The sequence below is a fragment of the Anolis sagrei genome, chromosome 8, assembly GCF_037176765.1.
Source record: "Anolis sagrei isolate rAnoSag1 chromosome 8, rAnoSag1.mat, whole genome shotgun sequence".
Taxonomy (NCBI): domain Eukaryota; kingdom Metazoa; phylum Chordata; class Lepidosauria; order Squamata; family Dactyloidae; genus Anolis; species Anolis sagrei.
The window spans coordinates 1,011,166-1,030,084 of record NC_090028.1 but is presented as its reverse complement, the minus strand read 5'-3'; the positions used below and the strand labels follow the sequence as shown (position 1 = coordinate 1,030,084).

At 44.9% G+C, this 18,919-nt stretch overlaps 1 protein-coding gene and 1 pseudogene across 1 annotated transcript in view; one reads left to right on the top strand and one right to left on the bottom strand.

The window, feature by feature from the left end:
• Positions 1 to 5,259: 5,259 nt before the first annotated feature.
• The window catches only part of CALB2 (calbindin 2), a 32,695-nt gene continuing 19,035 nt past the window's right edge, over positions 5,260 to 18,919 (bottom strand). Inside the window, exons 4-11 of the mRNA XM_060788395.2 lie at positions 18,406 to 18,486; positions 14,246 to 14,302; positions 13,886 to 13,963; positions 12,062 to 12,117; positions 10,258 to 10,297; positions 10,102 to 10,155; positions 8,620 to 8,691; positions 5,260 to 5,798 (exon numbers count right to left, since the gene is read on the bottom strand). Coding sequence (XP_060644378.2) covers positions 5,646 to 5,798; positions 8,620 to 8,691; positions 10,102 to 10,155; positions 10,258 to 10,297; positions 12,062 to 12,117; positions 13,886 to 13,963; positions 14,246 to 14,302; positions 18,406 to 18,486 — 591 coding nt within the window. The 3' untranslated portion in view covers positions 5,260 to 5,645. The remainder of the gene's footprint in view (positions 5,799 to 8,619; positions 8,692 to 10,101; positions 10,156 to 10,257; positions 10,298 to 12,061; positions 12,118 to 13,885; positions 13,964 to 14,245; positions 14,303 to 18,405; positions 18,487 to 18,919) is intronic.
• Positions 11,081 to 11,993, top strand: LOC137097574 (guanine nucleotide exchange factor subunit RIC1-like; annotated as a pseudogene).

Below are 18,919 nucleotides of genomic sequence, written 5' to 3'. Positions count from 1 at the left end.
CTAGAGAATAAAATGGGAATACATACGAATATAATAATAATAATAATATAATTTTGCATCTCCATCTAGAGATACAAGTGGGAATCCAAACAGATGTTATGATAAGAATTATAATAGTAATACTAAGAATTGAAATATAATAAGATAATGATGATGATAACGCTGCAAGGCCGTTCAATGCTAATCAAGCTCACCAATGGCAACATTCAGACTTGTCTCAGACAGACAAGAGTTCTTTCTCCCACCCTGGACATCATTCCATAGGTATATAACCCCCCTTGTCCTAGTTTCCAACAGACCTCACAACCTCTGAGGATGCGTGCCATAAATGTGGGAGAAACATCAGGAGAAAATGCTTCTGAACCCAGAAAACTCTCAGCAACCTAGGAATAATTTTGCACCCTGCAGTCAAGGAAGAAGAAGGATGCCCTTGGGATGCAGCCCAATGACCTCCGTATCTTTGGAAACACAGGGGGTCCTTGGGCAAGTCACACTCTCTCGACCTCAAAGGGAAGGCGGCGGCAACACCTTGCCATGAAAACCCCATTTTTTTTTGTTGTGTCAGGAGCGACTTGAGAAACTGCAAGTCACTTTCCCAGGGCACATTGCCCGGATGTTTTATCATCCTTCTGGGAGGCTTCTAGCATGTCACCTTTGCATGGGGAGCTGGAGCTGACAGGGGGAGCTCATCCGCACTCTCCCCAGATTCGAACCTGTGACCTGTCGGTCTTCAGTCCTGCCGGTACAAGGGTTTAATCCACTGCACCGTGCGTGGATGGAGTCTCACAACTTGTAGAAGGAGCGTTGTGCAAAGTGTGTCAACCACAAGGTGGCTCCATGCACCGGATTTATGGCTCTCTGTGAAATCCTGAGAGTTACTCCGTGGTGGCCTTGCAGGGCTATCTCTATGCATTGCCAACAAACTATAACACAATTTTTGTTCCTGGGTTATCAATGTCGTTTCCAGGATACAGGATATTTTTCAAACTTTGTGACTTAGTGTAATGCCTTTCATTCAATCGGATCCTACTCTGTTTGGAGCTGGATTTCGTCCACCAGCCAGGCTCACCACTCCACTCAAAGCGTTCCTCTGTCTCTTACGGAAATCCTGAAAATGTGGACAATTCTTTATGGGAAATACAATTTATTAAGGGATGATATATAGTCGGGATCCCTTCTACAGCCCTGTTTCTCCTTCCAATGTTTATGAGGCTGGATGGCCATCTGTCAGGAGGGATCGGATGGTGCCTTCCTACTTGGCAGAAGGGAGGTGGACTGGATGACCTTTGGAGATCCCTACTAACTCCATGATTCTATGATATCTCAATAATATATGCCTATCTCTCATCTCTCTCTCTCTCTCCCTCTCTCTCTGTCAATCATATTTATGATTGGTTGGCCATCTGTCAGGAGGGATCGGATGGTGGACTGGATGGCCTTGGGGGATCCCTGCTAACTCCACGATTCTATGATACACCATATATCTATCTCAATAATATCTGCCTATCTCTCAACTCTCTCTCTCTGTCTATCATATTTTTGATTGGATGGACATCTGTCAGGAGGGATCGGATGGTGGACTGGATAACCTTGGGGGATCCTTGCTAACTCCATGATTCTATGATATGCCATGTATCTATCTCAATAATATCTTCCTATCTATCATCTCTGTGTGTATGTGTCCATCATATCTATGACTGGATGGCCATCTGTTGGGAGGGATCAGATGGTCTTCTTCCATGACAAAAGAGGGCTGGACTGGATGACCTTTGGGGGTCCCTTCAAGGAGTCTATGATTCTATAGTCGTTTCTCTTATGATTCTATAGTCGTTTCTCTTAATGTTCATGAGCCTGCATGGCCATCTGTCAGGAGGGATCGAATGGTGCCTTTCTGCTTGGCAGAAGGGGCTGGACTGGATGACCTTTGGGGGTCCCTTCAAGGAGTCTATGATTCTATAGTCGTTTCTCTTATGATTCTATAGTCGTTTCTCTTAATGTTCATGAGACTGCATGGTCATCTGTCGGGAGGGATCGGATGGTGCCTTTCTGCCTGGCCGAATGGGGCTGGACTGGATGACCTTTGGGGGTCCCTTCAATACTTAGGATCCCATGGCTCTGTAGCTCTGTCTCCGCTCCTTGCTTTGCGCCCAGCTGCCAGATTTCCCTGCAAAGCCATGAAGCGGAAGATCGTGCCGCGGGCGGAAGGTGTCCTGGTTGCCGTTGCTCTTCTTCTCACCTGTCCTAATGGAACCGGCCGGCGGCAACGGAGGAGGAGGCGTTCCCACCTGCCAGATGTCCTCTGTCGGATCCGGTTTCGCGCCTCGTCTGCAGGATTTCTGCTCAGAGCCATTGCAACGACCGCGAGATATTTCCGCCTTTAGATCAAGACGAAGTGTCAGCTGGACTCTCCAAAAGTGGCACTCATTCGCCTCCCGCGCTTCCTCGGCCACGTCCCTCTTCTTCAGGATCCGTCCAGTTTTTCAATATTGTCTTTTAACTTTTACACCCATAATACAAATATATATATATATATTCCCTTTCTCGAACTTAAAAAGAGCAATACGGAAGACAATGTTTTTAAGTACAAGAGGGAATTTTCTTAGACAGGATGCTTGTGGTTAACTTCAAAGGTTGTTTTTTGAAGCGCAGAGTCCGTATGTACAAGAAGGTACTTTCCATCAAAAGGTCAAGAGAGGGGGCTCGAAAGAGAGTACTTTTCAATGACAAAAATTGTTCTTGTTTACTTAAGGTTATATATTTGTTTTTCAATATTGTGTTTTAACTTTTACACCCATAATACAAATATATATATATATATATATATATCCTTTCTCTGACTTAAAAAGAGCAATACAGAAGAAAATGTACAAGAGGGAACTTTCTTATACAGGATGCTTGTGGTTAACTTCAAAGGTTGTTTTTTGAAGCGCAGAGTCCGTATGTACAAGAAGGTACTTTCCATCAAAAGGTCAAGAGAGGGGGCTCAAAAGAGAGTACTTTTCCATGACAAAAATTGTTCTTGTTTACTTAAGGTTATATATTTGTTTTTCAATATTGTGTTTTAACTTTTACACCCATAATACAAATGTGTGTGTGTGTGTGTGTGTGTGTGTGTGTATATATATATATATATATATATATATATACACCCTTTCTCTGACTTAAAAAGAGCAATACGGAAGACAATGTACAAGAGGGAACTTTCTTACACAGGATGCTTGCGGTTAACTTCAAAGGTTGTTTTTTGAAGCGCAGAGTCTGTCTGTACAAGAAGTTACTTTCCATCAAAAGGTCAAGAGAGGGGGCTGGAAAGAGAGTACTTTTCTATGACAAAAAATGTTCTTGTTTACTTGAGGTTATATATTTGGTGGTCAAAAGCCAAGGGGGACGGAAGTCACTTGAAGGGTAACTTCTGCGCATGTTGCCTGGCTGTCCTAAAAAGACCCAATTTAGGGTCTCTAACAATATATATATATATATGTTTATATTCATATGTATATGTTTTTGCCTTGTTTTTAATTTCTATCATATTGTGTCATGTCACTCTTAGATGCCTTAGGTCAGTGGTTCTCAACCTTTCTAACACCGTGAGCCCTAAATATGGTTCCTCATGTTGTTCCTCATGGCCGGCGAGGAAAACAAAGCAGGTGAGGGTGGTTTTGCGCAAGGCCAGGCCTTGTGCAAAGCATTGAGGGATGGGGGCCAAAGCCTTGGGGGGCGGGGCCAAAGGAGGTGGCCTCGCGACCCCTCTGAAATGGCCAAATGACCCCCTTGGGGGTTGTGACCCCCAAGTTGAGAACCGCTGCCTTAGGTCCCTATTTGGAGAAAGGTGGGAGAAAAAGAAAGTAAATAACAACAACAATAACACGATAAGCAGATCTGGACCAGGTCCCAATCGATGCAAACTGAAAACTGTATTTTGCCAATTCTAAATCAGCATTGATTGTAAGATGTACACTCATTTCAATGATCAACCAGGACAAAAATAAATACATAAGACGCAACTGCAAAAATAAATGCACAAGATGCACCTGCAAAATGTAAATAAACAAGATGCACCTGCAATAATAAATGCACAAGATGTACCTTCAAAAAATAAATAGGCAAGATGCACCTGCAAAAAAACCCTGCACAAGATGCATCTGAAAAAGTAAATGCACAAGATCCAGATGCAGAAATAAACACACAAGATGCATCTGCAGAAATAAATGCACAAGATGCAGATGCAATAATAAACACACAAGATGCAGCTGTAGAAATAAACGCACAAGATGCACCTTCAATAATAACTGCACAAAATGCATCTGCAAAAGTAAACCCACAAGATGCAGATGCAATAATAAATGCACAAGATGCAGCTGCAGAAATAAATACATAAGATGCAGCTGCAGAAATAAATCCATAGGATGCACCTGCAAATATAAATGCCCAAGATGCACCTGCAAAAAACTACACAAGATGCATCTGCAAAAGTAAGTGCACAAGATGCACCTGCAAAAGTAAATGCGCAAGATGCACCTGCAATAATAACTGCACAAGATGCATCTGCAAAAGTAAATGCACAAGACACAGATGCAGGAATAAACACACAAGATGCAGCTGCAGAAATAAATCCATAGGATGCACCTACAAATATAAATGCACAAGATGCACCTTCAGTAATAACTGCACAAGATGCATCTGCAAAAGTGAATGTACAAGATGCAGATGTAGAAACAAATGCACACGATGCACCTGCAAAACTAAATGCAGAAGATGCAGATGCAAAAATAAATGCACAAGATTCACCTTATTTTCATGATGTTGTGTATGTGTGTATATATATATACACACACACACACAATTTTAACCCACATAAACTTAATTTTAGTGGAAAACCGCAATGTCTATCCAGCAATAATAATAATAATAATAATAATAATAATAATAATAATAGAAGCAACCCCAGGAGCCACCCAGTCCAACCTCCTTCTGCCTTGCAAGAAAAGCACAGTCAAAGCACCTCCAACAGATGGCCATACTGCCTATGCAACAACAACAACAACTACAACAGTGGTTCAGAGGTCTGTACTCTAGCAATAGAGATGCTGGCAGAGTTTTATGTAACGGGGCATAAATGCCCTTTTCCTCCAAAAGCCTGTCCCACCTTGGCCTCATTAGCTTGAGGCCAGAGATGCGCACTGCTTTGCACTTAGCAAGTGTTCTTTCCCTGTCCGACCTTAGTCCAAGCGGGGAAATGAAAGAGCCACAGCCCCAGAACCCTGTGGTGGAACGTAAGTTTTATTAGTCAATGCTTCTTTGGTCAGCAAGATGACTTGCAGATGAGAAGGCGGCGAGAGATGCAGAACGGAGGATGCAGGCGAGCAGAGGGCTCCGTTCCCGGTCGGGGCTTTGGGGGGCACAGACTATGGCAGCTACAGAGAGGGACAAGCAGGGCAATGGGGCACCTCGGGGTCACCTCCCGAACCCCCCTCGATCCATGGGGAGACCCCCGTTTCCCTTTCCTGGTGGAGACTCCGTGGCCGTATTAGCAACATGATCAGGCCAATGGGTCGTCCGGGGATGGCTCTCTTCTTCTCCTTCTCCTTCCTCCTTGGGACCAGGTCAATGTCCTCTTGCAATGGGGCAAAAGCAGGGCAGGGGGACTACAGAGGGGGGCGGGAGAGTGGGGGTCTCCCCATTACAGCGGGGGGCTCACTGCAAAGCACGATCTCCAGCTCCCTGCGGTACAGCTTCCCTCCGTCCGAGAGGTTCATGATGCTCTTGCGGTAGTTGGTGAGCTGCTGGATGCCCATTTCCTGGAGGGAGGAGGCAACGGGGAAAGAGAGGGGAACACGGTCATTTTGTGGCAGCAGATAGATGTTGTTGACAGTGAGGCTGCAGAAGAGGAAACAGCAAGTCAGATCTCAAGGGGAAAAGAATGTCAGTGAGACATAACGAGAGTGAATTCCCACACGGCCAGGTGGAGATGTCTTTGCCCTCCTTTGTCTTCCCACGGTGATCCAGCCTAGCTGGTAAACCAAGATAAGGGGTTAGAGAGCCTTGAAGATAATGAATTAATGAGCAGGCAGGATTGCCTGCAATTAAGGGTCCGGAGAAGTTCTTGCTTAGCTAGTAAGCGAGAGGCCAAGTCGGCCAAGGGTCATCGCAATGCGTTCATGATTGCAAAGGGTATTTAGCCTTCTCACTGACACACAGGCATTGTCAGTTCAATGTGGCTCTTTCCATGCAAACTTCTATGGATTAACCTTGGCTTTAAACAGCATGCTTTTGGCTTCCTGATTCTGGATTTTGGGTCTTGTGTTCAACTGTTTTACCATGGACTCTTGTTTGACCATTGCTTAAAGGATTATGCTTCATGTTTTTGCCTTTGGATCTTTGCATTTATGCCTGTGTTCTGCCTATGGAACTCTTGCATTTGTTATACTATGTTTTGACTTTGCCTTTTTCTGAATAAACTACAAAATCTACAGCTTTGGTGTGGTGGTGTTTGGGAGCAAGGTGAAAACTACCTTGAGTTGCAACAGGAGAGAGAATATTTATTTATTTATAAGTAAAGCAAATAAATAAATAAATAAAATAAGAGCGATCCTTTCTGGAGGCATTAAAGTACTGATGGGGAGATATTGGAAAAATAGATATTTATTTATGCATATATTGTATGTACTTTACCAGCACTGAAATGTAAGAAAAATCAGGTTCTCTCTGTGTAAGAAAGCCAACAGGACAGAGAAGGAGTGTTGAAAGGGGAAGAGAAGGGGGACCTGTTATCTATACATTCTACAGAGACTGGTACAATATAGCGTCTAACTCAGTGGTTTTCAACCTTTCTAACACCATGACCCTTAAATATGGTTCCTCATGTTGTGGTGACCCCCAACCATAAAATTATTTTTGAGAGTGCGAGGCAGGTGAGGCAGGCAAGGGTGGCTTTGCACGAGGCCAGGCTTCACGCAAAGGAGCCCTCGCCTGGCTCTCGCCCTTGCCGGCTGGCGAGAGTGTGAGGCAGGCAAGGGTGGCTTTGCATGAGGCCTAGCCTTGTGCAAAACCTTGGGGGGCGGGGCCAAAGGAGGTGGCCTTGCGACCCCTCCGAAATGGCCAAACAACCCCCTTGGGGGTCGCGACCCCCAGGTTGAGAACCGCTGGTCTAACTTCTAAGTAAGGAGCCTATCCCCCTCCCTCCTGACAGGTCAAAGTAGACTCCTTGATTGATTAATGTAAGCTGTAAGCTGTATGCTACTCTTTAGAAAGAAATACAGAGACATGCCTTTTGCATGTTGGAAGATAGAATTTGAAATTTCTATGATGCTAAAGTGACGCAGTGAATGATGTCAATGTATGTAGAAGCATATTTCTTTGTTTGCCTGCATTTGAAGTTGTATACAAGGAAAGTTAACGCCTTTATCAGGCACTCTGGTTGCTTTTGGACACAGCTCCACTCCAGGGTCCCAGCTGGAAATAAAGCCATACTTTTCTTTCTCCAGAAAGGATCTCTCTTGATATTATCTCTCCTATTCTGCTGCAACAGAAGGAAGGAAGGAAGGAAGGAAGGAAGGAAGGAAGGAAGGAAGGAAGGGAAATCCACTCCTGGAAGTTATTATTTTCCTGGGGAAGGGGGCGGGGGTCTCTGGTTTTTGTATTTCAGACTGAACTTCCCGGGGTTTCAGCCCACTTCTTCCGGCCACCAGTTATTGAATCCCAGTTACAAATTGCATGGAGTGCAATGGGGCCACAAAGAAATGCACATTGTTGTTTTCATGACGAGGGCATCATCCCACTCAGGCCCCATCTACACTGGACATTTAATGCAGTTTTGAGCCAGCATTGAAGAAAGTGCTTTTGCTGTGCAGACGATTACATGGGGAATCCTGATGCGCATCAAGGGCTCTTGCAGCTCGCTGCTATGGATGGAGCATGGACCAACTCCTTAGTAGGGCTGGGCGGTTTCGTTTCGTAATTTCATAATTAGTTAAAAATTCGTTATTTTTTTTGATAACGAAGCGATTTTGAACCATTCAGGAACATCTAAAAAACGAAACAAATTTTTCAATTCGTTTCGTAATTGCTTCGTATTCGTTTCGTATTCGTTTCGAAATCGTTTCGTTAGGATTTCCGCATGTCTGGGGCAAGTTTTATAGCTGTTGTTTGTTTAATCAGTGAAAAAAAATTATAAATATCACACCAACAGTCAACAACAGAGGGAGAGGGAAGCTTCAGAAGTTCCCCCTGTCCCATATGGAGGTTTTTTAGCGTATTCGTTTCGTAATTGTTTTGTAATTTACGAAATTTCGTAAATATCGAACTTTTTTAAAGAAAAATTTCGGAATTCTTTTAAATATCGAAACGCAAAAAACCCCAAAAAACGAATCGAGTTTAGAAACAATTTTTTCCGTGGTTGCCCAGCCCTACTCCTTAGTATTTGTCCATCATGCCATCATCCCCAAAGGAGCAGGAGTATTACCTCCAAGGCAAAGGATATTTTAGACTACAGCTCCCATCACTCCCACCCAGGGGATGGGAACTCTGATGAGCATTGCAATGCAAACTCTGCAACCTTTGCTCCAGCGCACTGTTTGTGTGACCGGGATGTACAGCCTCTTCCAGCCGCTGCCAACTCACCTTCTTGTTTTTCTCGTACAGATCCTTCAGCAGCGCATCCAGCTCGTTCTCGTCAATGAAGCCATTCCCATCCTGGGGAAACCAACACAGCGGGATTAGCAAGTCCTGCTCTGGCTCCAGGACCAGTTCCCCTGCCTCCATTTGCACACCAGAGCCATGCGGGGCCAACAAGGCGACTCAGTAGGGAGCCAAGAGAAATGGGGTTGGACTAGGTGAATCTATATCTCCTCCAGAATTGTTCTCCCCAGAAACTTTGTTGTTTTTGTGGCCGCCGCAAACTAGGTTGAATTGGTTGAGACTTGATGGTGAGATATTAGTTGAAAAACTAGAGCAAAATGTGCTGAGAGAAGCCAATTTGGGGGGGGGGGGGGGAGAGAAGAGGTCCTGGTCCCTATCTCTGGCATTGAGCCCTCCTTGCTGTTTTCCATCCATCCATTTATCCATCCATATTTCCATCCATCCATCCATCTGTCTGTTCATCCATCCAACCATCTTTCCATCCATACATCTTATCCATCCATTTGTCCATCCATCTGTCCATCCACTCACCTAGCCAACTTTTCATCCATCTGTCCATTTTTCCATTCATCCATCCATTTGTCCGTCCATCCATCCCTCCAAACATTCGTCCATCCATCCATCCATCCATTGATCTGTCTGTCTATTCATCCATCTTCCCATCCATCCATCCATCTGTCCATCCATCCATTCATCCATGCATCCATCCCTCCATCCCTCCATCCCTCCATCAATTTATTCATCTATCCATTTGTCCATCCATCTTTCCATCCATCCCTTCAACCATTTGTCCATTTGTTCATCCATCCTCTCCTCTCTCTCTCTCCCTCTCCCCATCCATCCATCAATTTGTCTGCCCATTGATCCATACATCTGTCTATTCATCCATCTGTCTGTCCATCCATCCATTTATCCATCTATATTTTCATCCATCCATCTGTTCATCCATCCACCCATCTTTCCATCCACACATCTTATCCATCCATCTGTCCATCCATCTGTCCATCCATCCATCCATCCATCCATCCATTAATCTCTCTGCCCGTTGATCCATACATCTGTCTATTCATCCTTCTGTCTGTCCATCCATCCATCCATTCATATTTCCATGCGTCCATCCATCCATCCTTTTCATTCATCAATCAATTTGTCCATCCATCCATCCATCCGTCCATCCATCAATTCATCCACCCATCTGTCCATCTGTCCATCTCTCCATCCATGATATTTCTCCTTCTTTCCTCTCTTATTTTCCCATTAATCCCACAAGAGAGCAAGTGTGGGGCTCCTGCACAGGTGAAACCAATCTTGCCCTGGTTCCTATCCAAAGACCCAGCATCCAGGACTTGTTTTCTGCCTATTGTCCACCAGGAATTGCAGTCCTTGTTGGCTGTGAACGACAAACTCAAAAATAACAGCAACAACAATAATTGATAAAATTACTTGTCTCTCCTGTTTCCTTACCTTGTCATAGAATGCAAAGATGGCGTTGAATTCCTCCGAATCCAGTTTCATTCCCTGCGCAAAAAGCAAATGGAGAGAAAGGCAATGAAAATGACAGAGAATCGTATTAAGCTGGGAATCATGCCTGGAGAAGGACGGGGACACCTGATTTTTTACCTGAAACTTCAGGAGGAAGTTCTCTTGCACAGGTAACAGCCTGAAACAGGAAGAGGGGAGGGTCAGGGCTGGGCCATTTCCTGATGATTAGTTAGAAATTGTGAGGGAACACCCACCATTTGGAAGGAAAAAGTAAACAATGACTGACAACTAGAGTTTTGTCTCTTCTAGCTTTCTAGAATCCCCAGAAGATGCAAAACGTTGATTCCTATATCTGCCACCCCCAGAGAAAACAAGAAAAATGGGTGGGAAACACTTATGAACACTTTTGCTTGTCAGTCTAAAAGGAGTCCCCTTTGAGGAGATAAAGTGGGGAATAATAATAATAATAATAATAATAATGTTAATAATAACACTTCATTTATATTCCACTCTATCATCATCCATCCATCCATTCATCTGTCCATCTTTCCATTCTTCCATCCATTCATCCGTCTGAGCATCCAACCATCCGTTAATCTGTCCATCTGTCCATTCATTCATCCATCTGTCTATCCATCCATCCTTCCATCCGTCTATTCATCTCTCTATCCATCTGTTAATCCATCCATCCATCCATCCATCCACCCAACCATCCATCAATTTGTCCATCCATCCATCCATCCATCCATCCATCCATCCATCCATCCGTCCATCTGCCTCTACATCTATTAATCCATCCATCCACCCATTCATCTGTCCATTGATTCATCCATGTGTCTGTCCATCCATCCATCCATTCGTCTGTCCATCCATCTGTCCGGCCATTCATCCATCTGTCCATCCATCCATCCATCCATCCATTTGTCCATCCATCCATCCATCCATCTATCTTTCCATCCATCCATCCATCCATCCTTCCATCCATCCGTTCATCTATCTTTCCATCCATCCATCCATCCATTTGTCCATCCATCCTTCCATCCATCCATCCATCTATCTTTCCATCCATCCATCCATCCATCCTTCCATCCATCCGTTCATCTATCTTTCCATCCATCCATCCATCCATCCATCCATCCATCCATCCATCCATACGTTCATCTATTTTTCCATCCATCCATCCATCCATCCATTCATCTATCTTTCCATCCATCCATCCATCCATCCATCCATCTGTCCATCCATTCATCCATCCATTCATCCATGTGTCTGTCCATCCATCCATCCATTCGTCTGTCCATCCATCCATCCGTCTGTCCGGCCATCCATCCATCCATCTGCCCATCCATCCATCCATTTGTCCATCCATCCATCCATCCATCCATCCATCCATTTATCTATCTTTCCATCCATCCATCCATCCATCCATCCATCCATCCATCCATCCGTTCATCTATTTTTCCATCCATCCATCCATCCATCCATCCATCCATCCATTCATCTATCTTTCCATCCATCCATTCATCCATCCATCTGTCCATCCATTCATCCATCCATTCATCCATGTGTCTGTCCATCCATCCATCCATCCATTCGTCTGTCCATCCATCCATCCGTCTGTCCATCCATCCATCCATCCATTTATCTATCTTTCCATCCATCCATCCATCCGTTCATCTATCTTTCCATCCATCCATCCATCCATCCATCCATCCATCCATCCATCCATACGTTCATCTATTTTTCCATCCATCCATCCATCCATCCATCCATCCATCCATCCATCCATCTATCTTTCCATCTGTCCATCCATCCATCCATTCATTAATCTATTTTTCTATCTATCTATTCATCCATCTGTCTGTATCCAATAATAAACTTATTTAATAATAATAATAATAATAATAATAATAATATCTCAGAAGCAAAGAGAGAGACTCACCGTGACATTTCCGAGAGGCAGAGCTTCCCGTCTCCATTCAGGTCAAACATCCGCAGCTGCAGCAGAGGCACAAAGGGCAGGCCGGTTAGAGCGCGCCTGGGCCAACTTCGGCCCTCCCTCCCGTTGTGTTTTGGACTTCTACCATTCCTAACAGCCTACGCTATGGATGTCACAAAATTAGAAAAATATTCCTGTTCCTAGTTTGAAAGTTTGTGATTGGTTGAGACTCTGTGAGATATTCATCAAAAAACAAGAGCAAAGTGTCCTGTGGTGTGTCCCTTCCACAGCAACCAAGTTTTTGCAGCTCAATAAACATTTCCCACGTTTTATGATATAACTAATTCAGATATGACATTTATCACCCAGGAACAATGTTTATGAAGCTGGGTGGCCAACTGTTGGGAGGGATTGGATTGTGCCTTTCTGCCTGGTGGAAGGAGGGTGGGCTGGATGGTCTTTGGGGGACCCTTCAAGGAGTCTATATGATTCTATAGCCCTGCTTCTCCTTCTAATGTTTGTGAATCTGGATGGCCATCTGTTTGGATGGATCGGATTATGCCTTCCCACCTGGCAGAAGGGGTTTGAACTGGATGGCCCATTTATGAGGCTGAATGGCCATCTGTTAAGAGGGATCAAATTGTGCCTTTCTGCTTGGCGGGAGGGGTTATTGGACTGAATGGTCATTGGGGGGTACCTTCAAGGAATCCATAAGATCCTATAGCCCCGTTTCTCCTGATGTTTATGAGGTTGGATGGCCATCTGTTAAGAGGGATCGAATTCACAAGATCCTCCACTGAGCGAGAAGACCTTGGAGTGGTCCTTCTGTCCTCTGTCCCTCTCGTCCTTTGTTAGGGGAAAAGATAGTACCCCCACATGAGGAAACCCATCCTTGAAAGGAGCACCTCAAGAGACATTGAGGATCTCTTCCATGTTCTCCCCATGGCTTGAAAGGCATGACTTGTGGGGCGAGATACAGACCCCACCATAAAGAGGTCCCTCAAAGCTACAACCCAGGGCAGACTCAGGGAAACTGCTCCACAGCCTTCACCCCATTGTGACTTCAAACTACAAGAAAGGAGATTCCACCTGAACTTTAGGAAGAACTTCCTGACTGTGAGAGCTGTTCAGCAGTGGAACTCTCTGCCCCAGAGTGTGGTGGAGGCTCCTTCTTTGGAGGCTTTGAAACAGAGGCTGGATGGCCATCTGTCAGGGGTGATTTGAATGCAATATTCCTGCTTCTTGGCAGAATGGAGTTAGAGTGGATGATGGCCCAGGAGGTCTCTTCCAACTCTAGGATTCTAGGATTCTATGATTCTATGATTCTACTCTAAACTATATCTATCTATCTATCTATCTATCTATCTATCTATCTATCTATCTATCTACTGGCCTCTACTCTATGATACCTATCAACTCTAAACTATGATATCTATCTATCTATCTATCTATCTATCTATCTATCTATCTATCTATCTATCTGTCTATCTGTCTATCTGTCTATCTGTCTATCTGTCTATCTGTCTATCTGTCTATCTATCCTAAACATCTATGACGTCTATCTACTTTAAACTAAGATATCTATTTATCTAAACTATATCTATCTATTCTAAACATGTATGATATTTATTTACTCTAAACTACGATATCTATCTAACTACTCTGGATGGCCATCTGCCAGGGGTGATTTGAATGTGATTTTCCTACTTCTTGGGAGGTTGGGCTGGATGATAGCCCACCAGATCTCTTCCAACTCTAGGATGCTATGATTCTATGAGTGGGGCTAGACCCCTTCCCAGCTTTGGGGGTCTGCATCTTCCGACTTACGATGGTCTGCGTGTATTCCTGCAGCTTTGGTTCGTCGTAGGGCCGGTTGGCCTTCTCTAGCAAGTCTGAGAGAAATCCCTGCAAGAGCCAAGAAGAAAGCCAACCTTGGAGAAGATCCAGATCATGGACAGATCACCGAGAGAGACCTCGCTTTCCAATGAGACCGGGGAGGATTTCCAAGGGGCAGGGTGGGAGGGGACACATGGCAAGGCAGGAGAAACATGTCGGAAGGTCATTGCCCGGAGTGTCTGGTTATCATGCGGCATTGCCATTGGAGTGAACCCAATGTGGAGGGGGATGTGGGGGGTGTTTGTGGTGTTTTGTTTTGAGCCCTTCCTTTGATTGATGGCCGCTTCTCACCTGGAGCTCGTTGGCTTCAATATATCCGCTGCGATCCGTGTCATATTTCCTCCAGGCCTGGAAGAGAGACGGCAGAGATTGGTTACAAGAAAAAGAGAGAGAGAGAGAGAGAGAGAAGTGCATTGATAGAGAGAGCGGCAGATTGATCTCTTGCTTTGTCTGAACCATTTAGGAGATTGATAGCCACTTTGAGTCTCCTTTGGTAGAGATAAAGTGGGGTAGAAGGAAACATAATAGTCATAATAGGCATAGTGATAATAAGCCTTCAAATGGCTAAGATATACAACAAGGTTATTATCCATCCATCCTTCCATCACTCCATCTTTCCACCCTTCATCCATAACAACAACAACAACAACAATAAATATCTCTCCCTCCCTCCATCTCTCTCTCCTTCCATCCATCCCTCAATAGTAACAGTCATAGTAATGATCTATCTGTCCATCAGTATCCATTCATCTCTCCATCTGTCCATCTGTCCATCCATCCATCTATTCATCAATCAATCCATCTATATATCCATCCATCTCTCCATCCATCTGTCCATTCATCTGTCCCTCCATCCTCCCATCCATCCATCCATCCATCCATCCATCCATCCATCTATTTATTAACAACAACAACAACAATAATAACCCATCTGTACATCCATTCATCCACCAATCCATCCATTTTATTTATTTATTTCAGGTATTTCTACCCCACCCTTCTCAACCCCCGAAGGGGGACTCAAGGCGGCTTCCAACCCTCATACGTTGATGCCTACAATCCATCCAGTCATCTATCATCATCATCATCATCATCATCATCATCATCATCCATCTGTTCACCTCTTTATCCATCCATCCATGTCTCCAACCATGGGTGAGCACCCATTGTCAGCTCCAGTTTCCCATGTGAGGACATGAGAAAGCCTCCCACAGGCATCCCCTGAGCAATGTCTCTGCAGATGGCCAATTCTCTCACGCCGGAAACGACTTGCAGTTTCTCAAATCGCTTCTGACATGATAAAGAAATCCATCTCTCCATCCATCCATCTCTCCATCCATCCATCCACCCACCCATCCATGCATCCATCCATCCATTCAACCATCCATCTCTCCATCCATCCATCCATCTTTCCATCCATCCATCCATTTCTCCCTCCATCCATCTCTCCATCCATCCATCTCTCCATCCATCCATCTCTCCATCCATCCATCCATCCATCCATCCATCCATCCATCTCTCCATCCATCCATCCATCCATCCATCCATCCATCCATCTCTCCATCCATCCATCTCTCCATCCATCCATCTCTCCATCCATCTCTCCATCCATCCATCCATCCATCCATCCATCCATCCATCCATCCATCCATTGTGCTTCTTCCCCATCCCTCTGCCCTCCTTTCCATCTCAAGACCTTTCTCCCCATGGGTGGGCATTTGTATGCAGCGAACATCCCCACTAGTGAACGCCCACCATATTGCTTTGGAGCTGATGAACATGGCTGCCCTTTTCTCCAAAGGGATGAAACTCAACCCTACACTGGCAACCCACACAGGAGCATCCGCTCGGTTAAAAAGCCATCCCGGAGGTATCGTGTGTGCAACGAGTTTCCAAATTTCCAGTGGGCTTGCATTGTTTTGTGCTCGGAGAAGTTCAGGCCAGTGGAAAAGACTGACCCGGGCCTTGGCCGTCCTGAGGGCAGGAATGAATATTTCAGGGCCAAGGGAGGAGACGCGGCATTGTCTGAGTGGGGCCGGCGTTAATATTTCATGGCCTGCGCCCACTGCCTCGGCCCATTAGCTGGCTCCAGTGTCACCCAAGCGCAGGATTAGCTTTCCCATTGTTTGGCTCTAATGGCTCCGACAACAACAAGCGGCTGCTTCCCAGCTGTTGGGGGACGGAGGGACGGACAGATGGACGGACAGTGACCCAAGGCTAGCATTACACTCTGGGTGGTTCCTATGGGGCAAGGAGGCACATGCAGGGCAAGAGCCGAGGGGAAAGGGCCTCTGGGGCTGGATCAGGCCTGGGGAGGAAACACAACGGATGGATGGATGAATGATGATGGAGGGCAGGATGGAGGGAGGAAGGGTTAGGTAACAACAACAACAACAACAACAGATGAATGGAAGGAGAGATGGATGGATGGATGGATGGATGGATGGATGGATGGATGGAGAGATGGAGGGCAGGATGGAGGGAGGAAGGATTGGGCAACAACAACAACAACAACAACAACAACAACAACATGAATGGAAGGAGAGATGGATGGATGGATGTATGAATGGATGGAGAGATGGAGGGAGGAAGGATTGGACAACAACAACAACAACAACGATTGAATGGAAGGAGAGATGGATGGACGGATGGAGAGATAAAGGGAGGGATGAATAATAAAAACTGTAATTATGGATGGATGGAAGAAGAGATGGAGGGAGGGATAGAGAGATGGATGGATAATTATGATGGCGATGATGATGAGGATGATGATGATGATGATTATGGATGAATGGATGGAAAGATAAAGGGAGAGATGGGTAATAAAAACTGTAATTATGGATCGATGGAAGGAGAGATGGAGGGAGGGATAGAGAGATGGATGGATAATGATGATGATGATGATGATGATGATGATGGAGAGATAAAGGAAGGGATGGATAATAATAACTAATTATGGATAGATGGACGGTTGAAGAGATAAAGGGAGGGATGGATAATAATAACTATAATTATGGATGGATGGAAAGAGAGATGGAGGGAGGGATAGAGAGATGGATTATTATTATTATTATCATTATTATCATTATGGATGGATGGATGGATGGATGGATGGATGGAGAGATGAAGGGAGGGATGGATAATAACTGTAATTATGGATGGATGGAAGGAGAGATGGGTAGATGGATGGAGAGATGGAGGGAGGGATAGAGAGATGGATGGATAATGATGATGATGATGTTTATGATTATGGATGAATGGATGGATCAACGGATGGATGGAGATATGGAGGATGGATAATAATAATAATAATAATAATAATAATAATAATAATAGATGAATGGAAGGAAAGATGGATGGATGGATGGATGCATGGAGAGATAGAGGGAGGGATGAATAATTATAATTATGCATGAATGGAAGGAGAGATGGATGGATGGATGGATGGATGGAGAGATGGAGGGAGGGATAGAGAGATGGATAGATGGATGATGATGATGATTATGGATGGATGGATGGATGGATGGATGGAAGAGTGGGTGGAGAGATAAAGGGATGGATGGATAATAATAACTAATTATGGATGAATGTAAGGGTTAGGGTGGATGGGTGGATGGAAAAATGGAGGGATGGATAATGATGATGATGATGATGATGATGATGATAATAGATGAATGGAAGGAGAGATGGATGGATGGAGGGGTAGATAATTATAATTATGGATGAATGGAAAGAGAGATGGATGGATGGATGGAGATAAGGAAGGAAGGATAGAGAGATGGATGGATAATGATGATAATGATGATGACAATGGCTAATGATGAATGGATGGATGTAGAGATAGAGGGAGGGATGGAGGAAGGGATTTATAACAACAACAACAACAACAACAACATGAATGGATGGATGGATGGATGGATGGATGGAGAGCTGGATGAATGGATGGATTGATAACAATAATAGTTATTATTATTATTATTATTATTATTATTGATGAATGGATGGAGAGAGAGAATCAATGGAAAGAAACTCCATGAATACAGAGGGCCAACAATAACACTAGTCATTGTTCTCCTCCAGAAACTTTGTATTTGTGGCTGCCACAAACTAGGTTGTGTGAGTTGAGATATTCATTAGAAAACTAGAGCCAAATATGCTAAAGCCGGATGTTCCTCTCGTAGAAACAAAGTTTTGGCAGCTTAGTAAACCTTTCCCAGGCTTTTAGGATAGAACCAATTAGGAAATGACAGGTATAACCCAGGAACAGAAATCAAGTTACATAGTGTTCTTGTTGTGTGCCTTCAAGGCAACCCTAAATCTAATGTTTAGGGCAAGGGCTGGGTAAAGGACGTTGGAGGGCCACATTCGGCCCGCGGGCCGTAGTCTGCATTTTGGAGAGTCTTCTGGGCGTCTCTGTGCCCATTTCCTCTCCTTCATCACGGTCTCCTTACCTCCATGAATTCAGCGCTGGAGCCCACGTGCTGCCGGAAACACAAGAGGAAGTTCTCCTCCGTGGGCAGGATCTGCGCCAGCTGCGGAGAGAGCAGAGAGGGAGGAAGAGGTCCAAGATCGGCACAAAGAGCCTCCGCCTGGCAGGATAAGCTCCCGTTCCCCCCTTTCCCATCCCTTGGCTTTGCATTTTGCCAAATCCAGAAGGAACGGAGCCCTTGTTTTGTCTGGATGCTGTGAGAATTGCCCATCCATCCATGCGCCTGGAGAGGATCCCTCACTCGGCTCACATCTGAGCCCTCAGCTGCTGCAAGGAGGCTCCTCTGAGAAGAGAGGAGGGCGCACAGCAACCTTCTGCCCATCTGAGCCCAGGCCGATCCCAACTCCTCCTTCCTTCCTTCCTTCCTTCCTTCCTTCCTTCCTTCCTTCCCTCCCTCCCTCCCTTCCTCCCCCTTCCTTCCTTCCATCCATCAAGCTTTTCCTTCCTTCTCCCCTTCCTTCCCTCCCTTCTTCCTT